This window comes from Lucilia cuprina, chromosome 4 (assembly GCF_022045245.1).
Source record: "Lucilia cuprina isolate Lc7/37 chromosome 4, ASM2204524v1, whole genome shotgun sequence".
NCBI classification, from domain to species: domain Eukaryota; kingdom Metazoa; phylum Arthropoda; class Insecta; order Diptera; family Calliphoridae; genus Lucilia; species Lucilia cuprina.
This window is the reverse complement of record NC_060952.1, coordinates 8,894,592-8,912,055: the sequence shown is the minus strand read 5'-3', so window position 1 is coordinate 8,912,055 and position 17,464 is coordinate 8,894,592. Positions and strand designations below refer to the sequence as shown.

The 17,464-nt window shown below is 27.1% G+C and overlaps 1 protein-coding gene across 2 annotated transcripts; it reads left to right on the top strand.

Annotated features, from left to right (window-relative positions):
• The first annotated feature begins 8,068 nt into the window (after nt 1-8,068).
• Nucleotides 8,069-16,119, top strand: LOC111685874 (probable maleylacetoacetate isomerase 2). 2 transcript variants are annotated; one of them, XM_046949120.1, is made up of 4 exons: nt 8,069-8,357; nt 13,454-13,631; nt 13,698-14,028; nt 14,922-16,119. In XM_046949120.1, exons 1-4 carry the CDS (start codon nt 8,334-8,336, stop codon nt 15,049-15,051), a joined length of 663 nt encoding a protein of 220 aa, XP_046805076.1. In that variant the 5' UTR covers nt 8,069-8,333; the 3' UTR covers nt 15,052-16,119. The 2 variants fall into 2 exon arrangements, with proteins under 2 accessions (XP_046805076.1, XP_023303925.2); XM_023448157.2 differs by lacking the exon at nt 8,069-8,357 and having other exon boundaries at nt 12,955-13,631.
• Nucleotides 16,120-17,464: the final 1,345 nt, after the last annotated feature.

Below are 17,464 nucleotides of genomic sequence, written 5' to 3'. Positions count from 1 at the left end.
CAGCGGTTGTGGTTTCAATTGTTATTAAGCTGTTAGAGTAGCGAAACGCAATGAGCTCTGTTTTTATAATTATAATTTTTTACTATCTGCCTTTCGCCGAATTAGAAATGTTCTAAAGAAACTATCGATTCACTGAAGAGATTTTTCATTATATTCTTTTTTCAAAGATAATAAAAAAAACTCTTACTAAAACTCCTATTTAAGGAGAAAATGTTTTTTTCTTTTAATCGCTATTTAGAAAGTAACTTGTTTAAAAACTTTTCTTTATAAAAATATAAACAAAAATACTTGTGTAGACTATAACAAATAAACTCAATAACACATGTCCTCTCCTTTCTTCCCCATCCAAATTTATGACAAATAAATAATCCAATGCTCCTTTGTTATAACTCAAAATATAATCCTCTTAATTTCCTTTCATTCCTTTCTCTACACTTTTTATCAATTCAACGAAAAAATATAAAAAATTTTCGTAGAAAATGTAAAAAATTAAAAAAAAATAAAATAACAAAACTTTTTTACAAACTTCAACAACTACTATGTACAGAGTAGAAAAAAATAGTGGATTTATTTTATAAAAGTTTTATTTAAATTTTCTTTTTCAAAACAAGAAATATTTTTTGAATTAAAAATAAAACTCACACGAAATCATAAATATTCCCTCCAATATAAAAGAAAAATTAAAAAAATAACAAACATAATAAAATAATTTTTAAAATTATTATACATCTTAAAAAAAAAACAAAAGAAAAAAATCATTAGAAAAAAATATAAAATATTATTCAATAAATTGAAATTTAAAGAAAAACAAAACATCATTGTATATTTAAAACATTTTTTAGCATGTTAATTGTTTAATTAAATGTTCTTAAAACAATGAGTTCTTACATTCAACGTATTAACAACAACAACAAAAAAACAGTAACGGAAAAATTTAATAATTAATAAAATTCAATAAAATGAAATCGTTAAAAGTATTAGTAATATCCAACTACAACAACAACAAAAACTCTTTACATAAATATATATAAATATAAGTAAATAAAAAAATGTGTCAATTTCTTTACAAACAAAAAAATAATATTAAAAAAAAATTTTAGATAAAAATTAACTTCTTTTTTCAAAAATCAAAAATATATTATTAGATAATAATTTAATTGTAAATCTTTTCTTTATTTAATTTTATTTCTTTATTATTTAGATTTTATTAATTGAAAATTTAAAATTAAGAAAATTTGAAAATGTTTTGAAAATTGTTTAATTTAGAGTTTTAAATTTATTACTGGAAAAGCTCTAATTGTTCTAACACATATGTTTGTCAAATTCTCTCTGGGTGCTTAGCTATTCCGATCACAATTAGATCTTATTCTATTGAAAATTTTATATTTCAATTTAAGGAACGAAAAAGTATCATAATTTTAATCAATCACACAGATACCTACGTAAATTTCTTCTTTCAAGGTTTAATATTATAGAACATTAAAAACGTACCATTTTTGGGACGAAAAAAATACCGGAAAGTTCTTACTTACAGAATATCATTCAATAAAAAGCGTATATGCTTAATATCATTTGTTTAAGCTTCATGTTATAATTGAAGAACAAAAAAGTAGCAAAAATTTCCTTTCCAAAAATGAAGACTTACTAAAGATTTTACTCCCAGCAAAAGAAAAAAAAGAAGGGAGAAAGAAGTAGAAATTATTCTAAGAAAGTACTGAAAAAGACCTGAAGAAGTGATAATTTTAACACCGGCTTGTCATAGGAGGGATGTCCTTTTTATTTGATTCCAAGATCACTACATCTAAAGTAATTCTCTGGAAGTAATTTTCATGTTCTTTTTGGGAAGTGATTAGGAATACAACTAAATATTAACATAAATGAATAATTATACGCATTTATCAATTAACTCCAAAATAAAATTAGTTTAATTAAAAAAGTTGGATTCTTTTCGCTCTTTTGGAAACCAATAAACATCACTTTCACAAAAGATAAAAAAAAATCATTTAGTGTTACTTTTGGCTTCAGTTATAGAACATTTAAAAAGTACTATTTGAAGAATGAAAATGTATTAATAATCTTCTTCCTTGTGTTTTAGTTCCACAATTTAGAAAACCTACGATTTGAAGATTAAAAAATTTTTTAAAAGTTTATTCATGATCCTGCATTTCAAAATGTATATTTTAATAAAATGTTCAATATTATTGAAAATTCTAAAAGTATCATTTGAGAGACAAAAAAGTACCAAAAGTGCACTCTTTCAAAATCTAATTCAATATATGTTGTGGGTTCATATTATAAAATATTCAAAAAGTACCATTTGTTGAACTAAAAAAGTACCAAAAATATTCCTTATATAAATTTTAATTTAATAAATACCTTGTTTCTAAGTTAATGTGAAAAAAACCAAAAAGTACCAAAATGTTGTCTCTAACATTATCAATATAAATTAAATAAACCCTAAATTTCGTTTGTTTTGGCTGTGTATTATATATAGAAAATTCTAAAAGTACTTTTTGATTAACGAAAAAGTACCAAAAAGTTCCCTTTTATATACATATTCCTCTTATTCTGTAAGGTCCATCTGTAGGTTAAATATTCTAGGGGTGGAAGGTGAATTTCCCAAACCGAAAAGTTTTTATTCAAAAAAATATGAAAAAAAAAGAATTTAACAACCCCCAATCCTTGCAACGTTAGATCTGGACTCGAGCCTGACAAAAAGAGTACCATTTTTCTTTCTTGTCCAGAAACAATCTTTTTGAAGGATTAAGTTTTCGTATTTAAAATTCTCTATCACAGATAAAAGTATGGAAGTTAGTGTTCAAACCTGCTGGATCGGAGGCACAAAGTATACAGAGGTGTCACTTTTGATAATTTACAAAAATCTAAAATAAGCTTTTCTGCGACTTTTGTAAACAATTGTGGGAAGAGTTTAATATACTTTTTCTACAGCTACAAAAATAGATGTAAAGTGTTGACCCAAAGAGGATCTATCTATATAACCAAAAACACAATTACTGTAAAAATGTCATCAGTAACGTGACAGTTTTATATAAAGATAATGCAGTTTATCTGTTATGGAGTGCAGAAAATTAGAAACAAATTATGGCCACTTGCTAAATATAATTTTTTATGATTTAAAATTTAAAATTTAAACAATTTTCAAAAAAAAAAAAATCTTAAAATTTTTATAATTTTTCTCATCTTTTTCGTTAAAACTTATTTTCATTTCTTTTAATAAAACAAAACTATAACTCATAATACTAGAAAAAAATTCAGAAGTGAATTGGAGTGTGATACTATATCGGTTGTGCGTGCTTTTAACTACATAAAAAATAAATATAATTTCCTTTTCCTAAATCAAAATGAACATTTTTAAACTTTGTGAAAAAAAAAAACAAATTTAAAATAAAACGAATATAAAAGTGAATAAAAATGAAAACTTTCTCTGTTTACAAACTGCCTTCCATTATTAAACTGTTAATTTTAAAATGTTAAACAATTGTTTATTTACACATACATATTATAAATTTTAATTAAAAAAACTAAACTTTTAAACATATTTAAGTTAATTACTTAAAGAAAAAATAAAAAAACAAAATAAATACATTAAATAAAAAAATAAATAAAATTTCATAAAATAATATTATAATTATATGTTGTCTTTATTAAAAACCTTAAATAATTTCAATGAATATTAAAATAAATTATTATTATTGAGAAAATTAATAATAATAAAATTAAACCATGTGAATGTATTAATAAATAATAAATGTTTTTAAATTTAAGTCAACTTTAAACACAAAAACAAAAAAATCCCCATAAAATTGAATGTAAAATTTTAACTGGTAAAAACAAACTTAAAGAAAAATCCCCTAAAATTAAGCCTAATTATAAATATATTACTATAAAAAAGGAGTGAACTTATTTTTTAAGCTCAACAAAAATACACTCTACTTTATTACTTTAAAATTTCATATAATCATCCTTAAAAAAAATAATTATGAAAAAAAAAATCCTTTAAGGAAATCCTTTCCTAAACACTAAAACTCATGTAACTATTTTATTTTCTTCTTTCCAATAACACCAATTTTTCAAAAAAACAAAAAAAAATTGTATAATAAAAGGTTGTAGATTTTTATAACAAAAATCCCAATATTTTACAACTTTTAATTTTCTTGCAAAATAAAAAATAAACTTAATTTCTTATTAAAACGTTTTAATTTTCTTAAACACTTTCCATTAAATCATTTAAATTTTTTTTAACAAAACGTGTCTCATTTCAAAACTCAATAAATATTCAATTAATAACTTCATTAACTTAATTCATAACTTTTCATTTTAATCAATTAAATATTAATATTGCGATTTTTTAAAACATACACATAAAAAAATTATAAGAAATTAAAAAAAAATAATTTTTTTGAATGATTCATTATGGAAAAAAATATTATGTATGAGTATTTAAAAAAGGATAAAAATGTTCTTCTGTAAAATTTTAAATAAAGAAAAAACAAAAAAAAAGAAAATGCTCTTGTTTTTAATGATAAGTTTTCTTGGGTTATCGACAAAACACGTAAGAAAGAAATCCAAATTTTAAAAAATTTTTTAAGAAATTTAATATTTAACTGTATTATCATTAATTTGTACAGTCTTCTTACAACTGCATTATCTTCCGTTGTTAAATCTGTTTAGCAAGGATTTGAACCAAATTTTTGAGACCCAAAAATATGTTTGACAAACTTTTTGAAGTTTGATACAACATACGTTTGCCTTGACTGTAGAATGTTTGAATCACTGTACGATGATTGACTGTAAGATGTTTGAATCAAACACATAAGAAATAAACATAAGTAATTGTAGGACAGGGATGGAAAATTCAATACTGGACATATTAAGTACTTATTAATGTTGATATTGTCACATTAGGATTAAAACTTTTATACAATTTTATAAATTTCACTTCGATTATATCCCACATGGAGTGTAAACATGTACATCGAATGAAAGTATATCACTTTTTTCCTACAGCAAAATTTTTTACTTCTTTAATACAAAATCCAAAATTTTGAATATAAACAAGAGACATTGTTTGCGAGGCGATATATACAAGAATAAAAAGCTAAGATATACCCCTCTGTAAAATTTAATACCCATCTAGAATAAGGGTCTTATTCATAACAATTTATTAAAGATATTGATAGGGCCTAATTTTGCCTAAATTCTTTATGTACATAACGCTCATTTACTTCAAAACTTTCATAATTCAAAAAAAAATTTGATCTAAAGTCTTCGTATCGATTTTTTGTTGCAAAAATAATGTTTTTTACGAATATGATATGAGTAAATTAATAATTTAGTTAAATTATATATTTCATTTAGTTTTTCAAATCCCTTGATTCTTTTAAAGGTTTTTTTTAATAGTAAAGTGTAAACTTTCAGAAAATGGCTTTTTTTGGATTATGTCAGTCTTTGTAGAAAGCGATTTATATAATATATTCTAATACGATCTATATCCGTAAATCTTTGACGTTTCGCAAAAAAACTCTAAACGTACGTTATAAGTAGTTGTATGAGGCCTAGGTTATCTTATGGTCAGATTTTCACCAATTCCAATAGGCTAAATCCCAGGACAAAACAAATATTTGTGTAAATTATTATCAAATTATCTTATCTGACGAATCTTAAATACCCATCATCAAATCGTAGGCCGTAATAGTAATGCTCCCTAGAAACATGTCGGTGGTACTTGGAATAGGACATAAGTCAATTATGGACAAAGCTCTATATTATTATATGTTGGACATTCTCTTAAATTCTTACCTAAAGAGGACCTTATATAAGATTTAGGAACAAATAAAATCCTCATGAATAATTAGGTTCCTATTCAGTAAAGTATTTTTTCAAATCATAGACCGTAATAGTAATGCTCCCTAAAAACATCAATGTGATACTAGTAATAGGATATAAATCAATTATGGGCCAAGCTCTGTCGTTCTAGTCATTCTAAAAAGGACCTTTTAGGGTTAAGTGAGAATGGTAGAGCGGGAGGGCGAAAATCATAAACTGATTTTATAACGTGTTTTTAACAGATCGTCCTTAAAATTAATAAGAACCCAGAATATATGAATACACTTTTGTGGGTCAATGACCAATATTTGTAGATAACAACGTCTACACGAACAGACATTCGGTTGTACGGACATTCTGACACTGAGTCCATTAGTATACTTTATGTTTGGTATTGGATCACTATTTTAATGTTTTTTAATACATTTCCCACTGTAGGGTATACAAATTAAGCAAGTTATTTTTGAAACAATAAATTTCGATTATAGATCACCTTAGGAACATATTCACTAATAATGTTTCTGAAAAATTTTCACTTGACGTTGTTACGTATCATAGATTTATTGGGTTCGTTATCACTGTTTTTAATAAGATTTATTCTCACTATATTGAAGTCTAAAAAATGAGCAGATATATTTTTGATGCTCTCTAAAAATTGCGAGAAAAAGTACTCAAAACAAAAATGGACTAAAAAGGAAATTTATCTAAAACATGATTAAAAGGATTTAAAGATCATATAGCAATATCATTAAGAACAATTTTATATTATCAAAATTTTGACTTCTATTGTTACTGATCATAGATTTGTTTGCTTCGTTACCACTGATTTCAATTACTTTTATTCTCAATATATTGTTGTCTAAAAAAGAGCCGATATATTTTTGATGCTCTCTAAAAATTGCGAGAAAAAGTACTCAAAACAAAAAAGGGCTAAAAATGAAATTTATCTAAAACATGATTAAAAGGTTTCAAAGATCATATGGCAATTTCATTAAGAACAATTTTATATTATCAATGAATTTTTAAAAAAATTTTAATGAAGGTTTTTTTGTACGTATTTCATTAACTTGGTTTCATAATTTTTGCGAAAAAAAAGCACAATTGTACCATAATTTTCATCCCTGATTTCCACAGCAAAGCTTTAGTAGCATGATGACTCTCTTATATATGGTAGTTACTCTCCGAATACCAAAATGAAACGAAGGCACTAAACCAAATGGGCAAAAAATAACAACTAAATTATAACAAACCTTTCGCTTTCTATCATACCAAGCTCTCTCACTCACTGCAGTGACACACACACATACATTACTAAGTAAATTCATACACAGATACTTCGGCATATGAGAGTATGTGTCACAGCGGTGTTTGTAGTTTAGGCAGCATGTTGGTTGTTACTCAACATTGTCCTTTTATAAAACAATAAAATAGTATGGCAGGAATGTTGTAAAAAGTTTAGTTAGAGAGGCACTGAAGAGTAAGTAAAAAAAGTACCTTTTTCTCTAATAAGTACCAATAAAATATGATTAATGTTTAGAATTATTAAAATCAATTAAAAAATGATTTTATGCCTTAATCATAACAATTTATCATGCAAAATTTGTTTGTTTTTTATTTTATTTTCTATATAAAAATAGCAATTTACAATTTTGCAACTTTCCCGGTCATTTGCAGAAAAAAACAGTACTTTTTAGCATTTTATCCCTTTTGTTACAGCAATGGCTCGTTTTTTAGTTAAAACGACGTTTAATATGTTTTGTGTTAGTGTAAGTTTAATTTTAGAGAAGCACGGAGTCAGAGTCAGTAGCAAGGACTCTGTTAAACAGCTCACTTCACTTTAGTGATAAATTCTGTGTGTGCGTGTGTAAAATACAAAAAAAAAAACATTTTTAAGAGAAGGAGCATTTTTTCGTTAAAATAAGTTTCTAAATTAAACTAAAATATTCTGATGAAATTGTCAATTGAAATATTGCATTAAGTATTCGAAATTGTAAAAGTTTGTTAAAGAATGTGCAATTATTTATTGGGAATTTTATAGAAAATTTAAAAAATTTAGATTTTTTTTAATAATCCACCACTTCGTTTTATATGTGTTCGTTATAAACATCGTGGCTGTGGTCGTGGTCGTTTCATATAATAATTCTATATATTTCATTTTTGTTCTGTGTAATTTTAGTTTAGTTTAGGTAGTATTAGTGGCTTCTTCTTTTTTTGGTGTGTACTGACTGCCGCTGTTTTATTGTTGTACTGGAAACTAAAATAGTATTAAAACTTTGGTGCCGCATAGAAGACGCCAAGCCCACTTCCTATAACCGGGTTTTAAAACATTAACTTAATAAAACTAGAAAAAATAGAGTGTTAATAACTAATAACTGTTGGTGAATAATAAAAAGCGTTAAGCAACAAATCGTATATATTTATTTTTTTTCAACGAGGTTTTTATAAACGGCTTCAAAATTAACTATTCAAAGTATCATCATAACGCTATGTCCTTATCGGCCATAGCCAAGGTAAGTTGTTTTTTCTTAAATTTTAACTTAGAAAATCTAAGTTTTTTTATTTTAAATAAAATGGACGGACGTTTTACTTTTAGTATGTGGTCATGACCATGGTAGTTAGGAGTATGAGGTTTTTCTTTTCCTGATGGATTTGTTGGATTTTTAGACATAAAACATTAATCTAAATTGTATTTAAAGCGCATGTCTGTTACTACTTACACAAAAAAGGAAATCAGACCAAATTAACTAATTTCTCATACTCTTAAGTTGTTTTTGAAATTTTGTTTGCCTATTTTAGAGTTGCCCAACTATTTTAGTATATATTTTTTTTTGTTAAATTTTCAATAAAAAATTAATTTATATTTTTACAATTTTATTAAAATATTATTTTTTAAAACAAAATTTTATCTAATCTTCCATTAGGCATTAGGTTGCCTTTAAATTTCTATTTACTCTTCCTCTCTTCATTCACTCATACCGGCATTTTTTCCGTTTAAAAGAATTGCCAGCTTTTGTTGTTTTGTCATAATAACGGGGAACTACAATTTACATATATGTATATAGCATATAAAGACATATAATTTCGAAATCATTTCATTTTTACGAATTCGTTTTCTAATATCAAAATGGAACATGCAAAGCTATTTGCCTTCAATTCTGAATTCCATTACGAATGCTAGTTTCTATTCTTAAATATTTGGCGCGATATCAAAAGGAAAATTTCCATGAAATCATTGAAAAATTAATTTGAATACCCAAAGAAAATAGTTGGGTATTCCAAATATTCGGGTCTGAATTTTCATGGAGAATTTGGAGTAAAGCAAAAAAATTTTGAATAAGAAAAACCATTTTTGTAATGAGAACCGATTTTATTCAAATGACAAATATCCGAACTATTCGAAAACATTTTTAACGTTGAATAACCGATGACCCTAGTAAGTTAGTAAGTTTGTTAGTTATTTAGTGAGTTAGTTAGTAAGTTAGTTTGAAGGGAGGATGTATACACAACAAATCCGAAGAAATACACCAATGCCTCTATCGGGCCTGTTGTGCGTTCCTTTACCAGTAGCACGGGTGAGAATCGAACACACCAACTCCTGTCTACTAGACTAGAACACTAACCCCTAACCTACTGGAGGCCACTAGTTAGTTAGTTAGTTAGTTAGTTAGTTAGTTAGTTAGTTAGTTAGTTAGTTAGTTAGTTAGTTAGTTAGTTAGTTAGGTAGTTAGTTAGTTCGCATTCAGAGGAACAGACCCTAAATCTCACATTCGAAATCTTTTGTTAGATGTCATATGAAAACCTTAAAATCTTTATTTCAAGTCTATGTAGTTCAAATTATCCCCCATTGACAGCAATTAATCAGATGCCAACAAAAATCACCTACTAACCAATTAACTACTCATTCTCATTCTTTTAATTCTTAGAAATTTCCAATAGATTTTATTACAAAAAGCAACCCATAAAAATAGCCAATTTCCATAACTATGACAACCCTGCGGCAAATTTAATCTCCCTACTACACTCCCTTAACTAAAAAACTAAGAGCTTTTCGATTTTTTGACAAGCAAAAAGCTTTCATTATCCTTAACTCTTACCATGCCAAAAAAAAACGAGTAATTTCAATCTTCCTGAATTCAATGCATAAGGAGAAGACACAAACAATTCTCTTCCGTAAATAATTGAATTTTCTATCACTTGTATTTTACCTTTTAGTCCTTATTCTTCTTCCCAATAAATGTCCTTGAATACGTTATATGTTGACTTAAAATAAGAGTATAATACAATAGGATAAAAAATATATAAGTAGACATATTTCCATGTAATAAATTCTTCTTTACCAACAAAAAAAAAAGTAAAATTGTTTTAGCTTTTTTTCCTATTTTGTAGCTACTGCTGATGTTGGCTGTTGATGTTGCCGTGGTAGGTTCAATGACCCGACCTTGGTGTTCTACACACACACACACTCTTACTATTTAGTTAGCCGTGCTTAAATTGAGGAAACTCTATGTGTTTACTAGTAGGAAATATCTAACTAAACTTTATTTTTTCTCATATTTTATTGTTTGCTTTTCCTTATTGTTATTATTGTTGGCTTTTTTAGGTTCAATAACCTCTGTGGGAAATTTGTCATGTCCCCTCGTTGTCGTATTCCCTTTCGTTTTCGTTGGTAACCAAATGCTTTAGTCGGTGAATGAACTCTGTATTTTGTATTTTTACAAGGAAATGTTTAATATTAAATTGTTTGTATGTGTGTGTATTTTTTCTATTCTATACATTTGCAGGATAATTTATTCTTTAAATGCTAATTTTTTGCATACATACATATGTTTGTTGTTTGTTATTTCACGCTTTTCACACATCAAGCTCTTAATTTATTGTAAAATTATTTTATTTATAGTCTAGTTGTAAGGGGAAGTGAAAAAATGGTTCTTTAAAGGTGTTGTTAGTATTCTAAATTTTTTAAAATTTAAAATGTTAAAATTAAATTTTTTTAAGTAAATTTTGAATCTTTATTCAAAATACTTTTATATTGAAAAATATTAGAAAAAGTTTTTAATTAATGTATTATTTTAACAAATTTTTTAAGTAGAATTGTATATTGTACCACAGAGGGAATACCCGGTATAAAAGTATCGAAAAGTATCGTTATCAAACGCGAGCTTACCACGTTTGTTATTATTTAGAAAAATGATGTGTATAAAACTGAAATGACACCCAGTTATCATTTTGACAACATATCATTGTCATTGCAACAACGCGTTGTTGTTATTTCGATTACTCTTTGTGTTATTTCGTCAATGCATCGTTGTGAAATACACCAGCGTCTCCCATCTGAGACCTCCCAAGACCTCTGGTCTGACAGAGTATAACACCAACTACTAACCTATAGGAGGCTACGCTCAAAAGCTATATTCTAGCTTTATGATTCGTCCATAAAGCTTTTATAGATTTCCAGATATACGAATTTTAGTTTTAATGTATATTGGAAGTACCACGTCTCCTATTTATAAATCTCCAATTTATTGACCAAATGTTTACATGGATGACAAAGTTGTTCGTGCAAAATTTTAAGTCAATGACAAAGGTTTTTAGTTCTAAGCGTTTTCCAGATTTATTTATTTTTGTATTTTATTCATATAGGAGGTGTCACGCCCCCTATTTCTAGTCTTCTTTTAATTTTTTATACGGAATTCAATGTTGCTCTAATACTTTACCAGATATACAAATTCTTTTATTATATTCATTCCTAATCCAATTTATTACCCAAATAACATAACATAGATGATAAATTTCTTAGTGCAAAATTTGATGATTGCTAATGCTAATTCTGCTTCCTTCATATATTCATGTGGATGTCAAAATTGTAGACATAAAACTTAAAGACTCTACTTGTACCATATTCCGAGATATTCGACATTTAACTATATCGTGTGGTTTAGCCTCCTGTAAGGTACAAATGATCTAACATATACTTCAGGTCTTAAGTTTAACGACAATTAAATTATTTTATATATACAACCCAACTACGCAAATAGAGCTTTTAAGTTTAAAGTTATGTGGGAATCGAATCATTAGGATGTTTAGACCTGGTCCACACTATTGTTGAGAAACTTTTTCTTAATTCTCTTTTGAAGTTTCCTTAATGTCTACACATAGAAACTTTTGTTTTAGAAACTGTGTGTTAATTGCATTGATTTGTTGCTGTACGAATGAAAATAATGACAAAACTTAACAAGTTTCCGAGTCCGAGATGAATGATGTTCTTTTTCTTTCTATATCACGCAAAATCAAAAGTTTCCCAAAAAAAGTTTCCTTGTGTGGACCGGCAGTTACGGAGCTAAGAAATTATTTGAAGACCCTATAAACTAGATAGCAGGGTTCTATAAATCGGCTTTCGAATAATCGAACAATCAACTTTTTGTCGAAAAAAGTCGACTATCGTTTGTGAAAAAAGTCGAAAAAATCAAAAAAAAATGTCAAAAAGTCGAAAATTAAAAAAAGTGTTTCCACTAAAGGAAACACTCGAAAAAAAGTAAAAAAATAGTCGGAAAAAAGTCGAAAGAAGTCGAAAATAGTCCAAAAGTCAAAAAAATCAGAAAAAATCGAAAAGTCGGAAAAAGTCGAAAAGTCGACTATTTATAAAATACTTATAGTCGAAAAGTCGACTACTAGATAGTATAAAGTCTTTTCTAAAGGTTCTAGACATCTTTGGGAACCAAATCTATATACATATTTATATAAGAAAAAAATCAGAATGTTGTTGTTCAACAGCAGTAAAATCGGCACATGATGGTATGATCTAAATCTTGCAACAACTTTTCAATATTTTTGGATGGACTTTAGATGCTATCTAATGAAAATATACAAACATAAATTATTGGAAAAAGTTTCTTGTAAAATTCAATACATACTTTGTGGCTTAAATTGTCATTACTATTTCAAATATACATATATGTACATGTGTCATATACTTACATTCCAAAACCTAACAGCTGATGTCCACAATATTATCTATACTTACTATTAACTAAGTATTTTTAATGCATTTTGTTTTGATGGGTATATTCTTTTGAGGGGATCAAAAAACAAACAAAACATATTCACATAGATAAAGAGCTAAACAACGAACAAACTAAAATTGTATCTATCTACTAAGTTGAACAACTTCCAAATGATAAGATTGAATAAAAATAATTAATGTAAAATAAAAACAAAATAATAATAAAAAAATCAAGTCAAAAACCTGTTAATTACCATAAAGAGACAGACACCTGACTCTTATCACAATATATTCTGACCAATACAAATTTTCTTAAAGAAAAATAAAAAAAAAATTAAATATTATTTAAAATACTAGAAACTGAACTAGAAAATCCAGATTTATTTTTGTATTAATTAAATTTGTTTTTTTATTAAATTCTACAACATGAGATACATGTGGACAAAACTTCAACCACATTTGAGAAAAGCAGTTGAGACCAACAGGTCGTCATTGTTTTTTAAAGATCGTAGTTGTTATTTAGTTAAAAACAATACTAGTTATTTAAATATGAGCACTAATACTGTACTTTCTACTCCCGCTGCGATTGCTGCTTCCGACGAAAAGCCAATACTATACTCGTATTGGCGCAGTTCCTGTTCTTGGCGTGTGCGCATTGCTTTGAATTTGAAAGAAATTCCTTATGATATTAAACCCATCAGTTTGATTAAATCGGGCGGTGAACAGCATTGCAATGAATATCGTGAGGTTAATCCCATGGAACAAGTACCAGCTTTGCAAATTGGTAAGAGTTTATTATTTAAATTTCTTTATATCGTATATTTTAAATAAAATGTTTAATATTCTATAGATGGCCACACCTTAATTGAATCTTTGGCTATTATGCATTATTTGGAGGAGACACGCCCACAGCGTCCACTTTTGCCTCAAGATGTTCACAAACGTGCCAAAGTTCGTGAGATTTGTGAAATTATTTGCTCGGGCATTCAACCTTTACAGAATCTCATTGTTTTGATTCATGTCGGCGAGGAGAAGAAAAAAGAATGGGCTCAACATTGGATTACCCGAGGTTTTAGGGCTGTCGAAAAGGTTCTATCGACCTCAGCTGGCAAGTACTGTGTTGGTGATGAAATTTCCATGGCTGATTGTTGTTTGGTTCCTCAAGTTTTTAATGCACGCAGGTAAGAAGAATTTTAAGAATTTTTATACCCTATTTTTTTGGACAGTCTATTGACTAGTCTATGGACTAGTCTTTGGACTACTCTGTTTACTAGTCTTTGGTCTAGTATGTTGACTAGGTAAGATGTTTTTATTTTAAGAATTTTTATACCCAATTATTTTTGGACAGTCTATGGACAGCCTGTCTGCTGGTCTATGGACTAGTCTGTTGACTAGTCCATGGGTTAGACTGATAACTAGTCCATGGATTAGTCTGCTGATCAATCTATAGATTGGTCTGCTAGCAAGTCTATGAATTATTCTGCTTATTGGTCTGTTGATTAGTTCTTGACTGGTCTATGCACTAACCAGTGTCCAGTTTATTGACTGGACTATGGACTAGTAAATGAACTGGTCTATTTACTAGTATATTGATTCGTTTATGGTCTAGTCTAGTATACTAGTCTATATACTAGTCCATTGACCATTTAATAGACTAATCGTTTGAATAGTTCTTTGCAAGTTTATGAACTAGTCAACTGACTAGTCTCTCGACTACTCTATTGACAAATCTATTGATAAGTATTGCCTAGGCCTAGACTATTGACTAAAAGACTCGTCCATATATAAGTTCGTAGATGAGTCCATTGACTAGTTAAAAGACTAATCTTTTGATTAGGTCTTTTCTAGGTAATGGTTTAGTTTACTGATAAGTCCGTTGACAAGTCTTTGGGCTTGCTATGGACTTGTATATGAACTAGTAAATTAACTTCTTTATGGAGAAGTGTATGGATTGGCTAGTCCATGGACTAGTATAAAGTATATTCTCAAGACCAGTTCTTCACTAGACCTAATCTGTTATACATGCTCTCATAAAAGTTTTAAATTTAATAATGTTCAATTTCTCTTTTTTCAGATTCCATGTTGATTTACGTCCATATCCCATCATATTGCGTATTGATCGTGAATTGGAGAGTAATCCAGCTTTTCGTGCAGCTCATCCCTCCAACCAACCGGACTGTCCACCAGAGTTGCCAAATAAATAGAATTTTCCGCAACCAACTGCAAAACGAAGAAAAACGAAAAAATAAAATGTTTGCAGTTTTGAGAATTTGAAAAAAAACAAAACAATATAAAAAATATTCCAGCAAAAGAAAAAAAAACACAAAAAAGAAAGTATTTTGTAAAACTCCCTCTAAAAATATACTTTTCTTAAAAATTTATAATTTAAAAAAAAAACATAATAAATTATAATAATAAAAAAATAAAACAGCACATGATGTGATGATTGCAGTTGCAAACCGCATATTAGGACGTTTGATAAACGTAAATTGATAATTTAATAAAAAAAAATTAAATTAATGTTTGGCTCTAATGTGACATTAAAATTAAATTCAAAATAAAATTGTAAACAAATAAAAAATAATAAAAAAGATTTTCTTGGAAAATTTAGAATTACAAATTGAAATTTATATTTAGGTTTTAAATAATATTTTGAAATTTCTTTATTTAACAAAAAAAAAAATAAAAAAATAAATACTTACTATTAAAAAAACTCTTTGTACGAAAAGCAAAATTACATTCAGGGATTTTTTCTAAATAAAAAATAAAATATTTTTAAAAATAAACAAAAAAAAATACAATTTTACTAAAAAAAGAGTTATTAAAAAACTTTTTTTCAAATTACTTAAAACAAAAACATTATTAAACAAATATTTTCCATAAAGTAGCTGAAAAGAAAAACAAAAAAATAAACAAATAAAGTAAATATGAAAATACAATTACTATCAAAGGTACAAATAATTTCACTATAAAAGAAAAGAAAACAAAACTTAATATTAAAACAAAATATATAAAAAAATATATATAAAAAAACTAATGAGGGCCACAAACTTTCCCCTAATAATAACAACTTTTTCTTAAAATTTAACAACAACTATTCAAAGTAGTAAGCAAATATATTTAAATATCAAATCAACATAAAAATTCATATAAATTTTAATTCCAAAAAACCACACTTATTAGAAATCTTTTTAACAAAAATAGTTTCAACTTGAATATTAAAATATATTAAAATCTGAAATCTTGAGAAATTTAATCTAATTTTAATTATACAAAAAAAAAAGATCTAATCAAGCACACATTTAAAACTTAAATTACAAAATTTTTGAACTTTTAGTAAACAGCACTTTAACATCCAACTTTAAACTGTCATTAGAAATATATTTGTTTTGAGAAAAAGTAATTGAAATTCTAAATAATGTTGTATTGGAAAAAAATAAAAAAAACTATATATTCATTAATGATTCAAATAGTAAAGGAGGAAAAAAACTAAATATTATTCATGTAAAATCCCAAACAAAAAGAAAAAATATATGTAAATGTGTTTAATTAATTACTAACATTAAATAAAAAAATATAAAAACAAGAAGAACGATTTAATAATGAACAAACAATAACGATTTCTTTGAATGAATTTGAAAAAAAAAATCATGTTAAAAATTTTGCTTTTAAATAAAGAATTCTATGTGGTAAAATAAAAAACAAATACTTTTTTATTAAGATCAGCACTCAGGGATTGATTCCCAATGATCGTAAGAACTTTGCTGGAAGTTTACTCCAGCTACGAACAGTAGAGCTAAAGAATGAGTTTTTCCTATAAAGCATTTTGCGATCAAATGGTCTAATGACCTCTCTTGTAGAGAGGTATTTGTTGCGTTTAAATCTGCGTGTATCTTGAACAAGATAACGTATTTCTGAGAACGGTATATGTAAATTTAAATTGAAAAAGTCGATCGAACAAGATCATTAGGATGGATCGAAAAATGTCGTAGTGGTTAACGGGAATACCTGTAGTACAAGCATTTTACTTAAGGACTCAAGCTATCTAATCTCTAACCATTGCTGCTTAACTTTCAAGATGCAAAAACATCAATTTCAACTGAAACACTAATCCTAAGCTGAGAATTTGTTCTGAAATGAACATAGCAAAATCCTGAACGTACTTGCACAAAAAAGGAAAATTCAATTATGACGAATTATAGACTTTTCCATGCATCAATATTTTAACCGACATTATCTTTCACCGCAGCCACCACATGCACCCCGATAGTACCTACTTTTTAATAACAGAAACATAATATAGTGCCACCTGTGCCAGTGGTACAGGGACACAGAGGCGTAAGGACAGCGTAAGGACGGAAATAACCAAAACGACTCGAAAAGTGATTCAGAGCCAATAGGTATACTTTAAGATGGGTGTAGGACCAATATTTTTTGGCGTTAAAACATTGGCGCAAACGCTCAATACCCTCCCACTATAGGTAGGTTAAGAAAATTAATAATTATATAACATTGTACTTGAGGAATTAAAAATTTAGTTGTTTTATCCGAGGATTGGTTGTAACCGAGTTTGTTATAGAAGATGTTTTTTTTTATGAAAATAGCTTTCAAAATGCA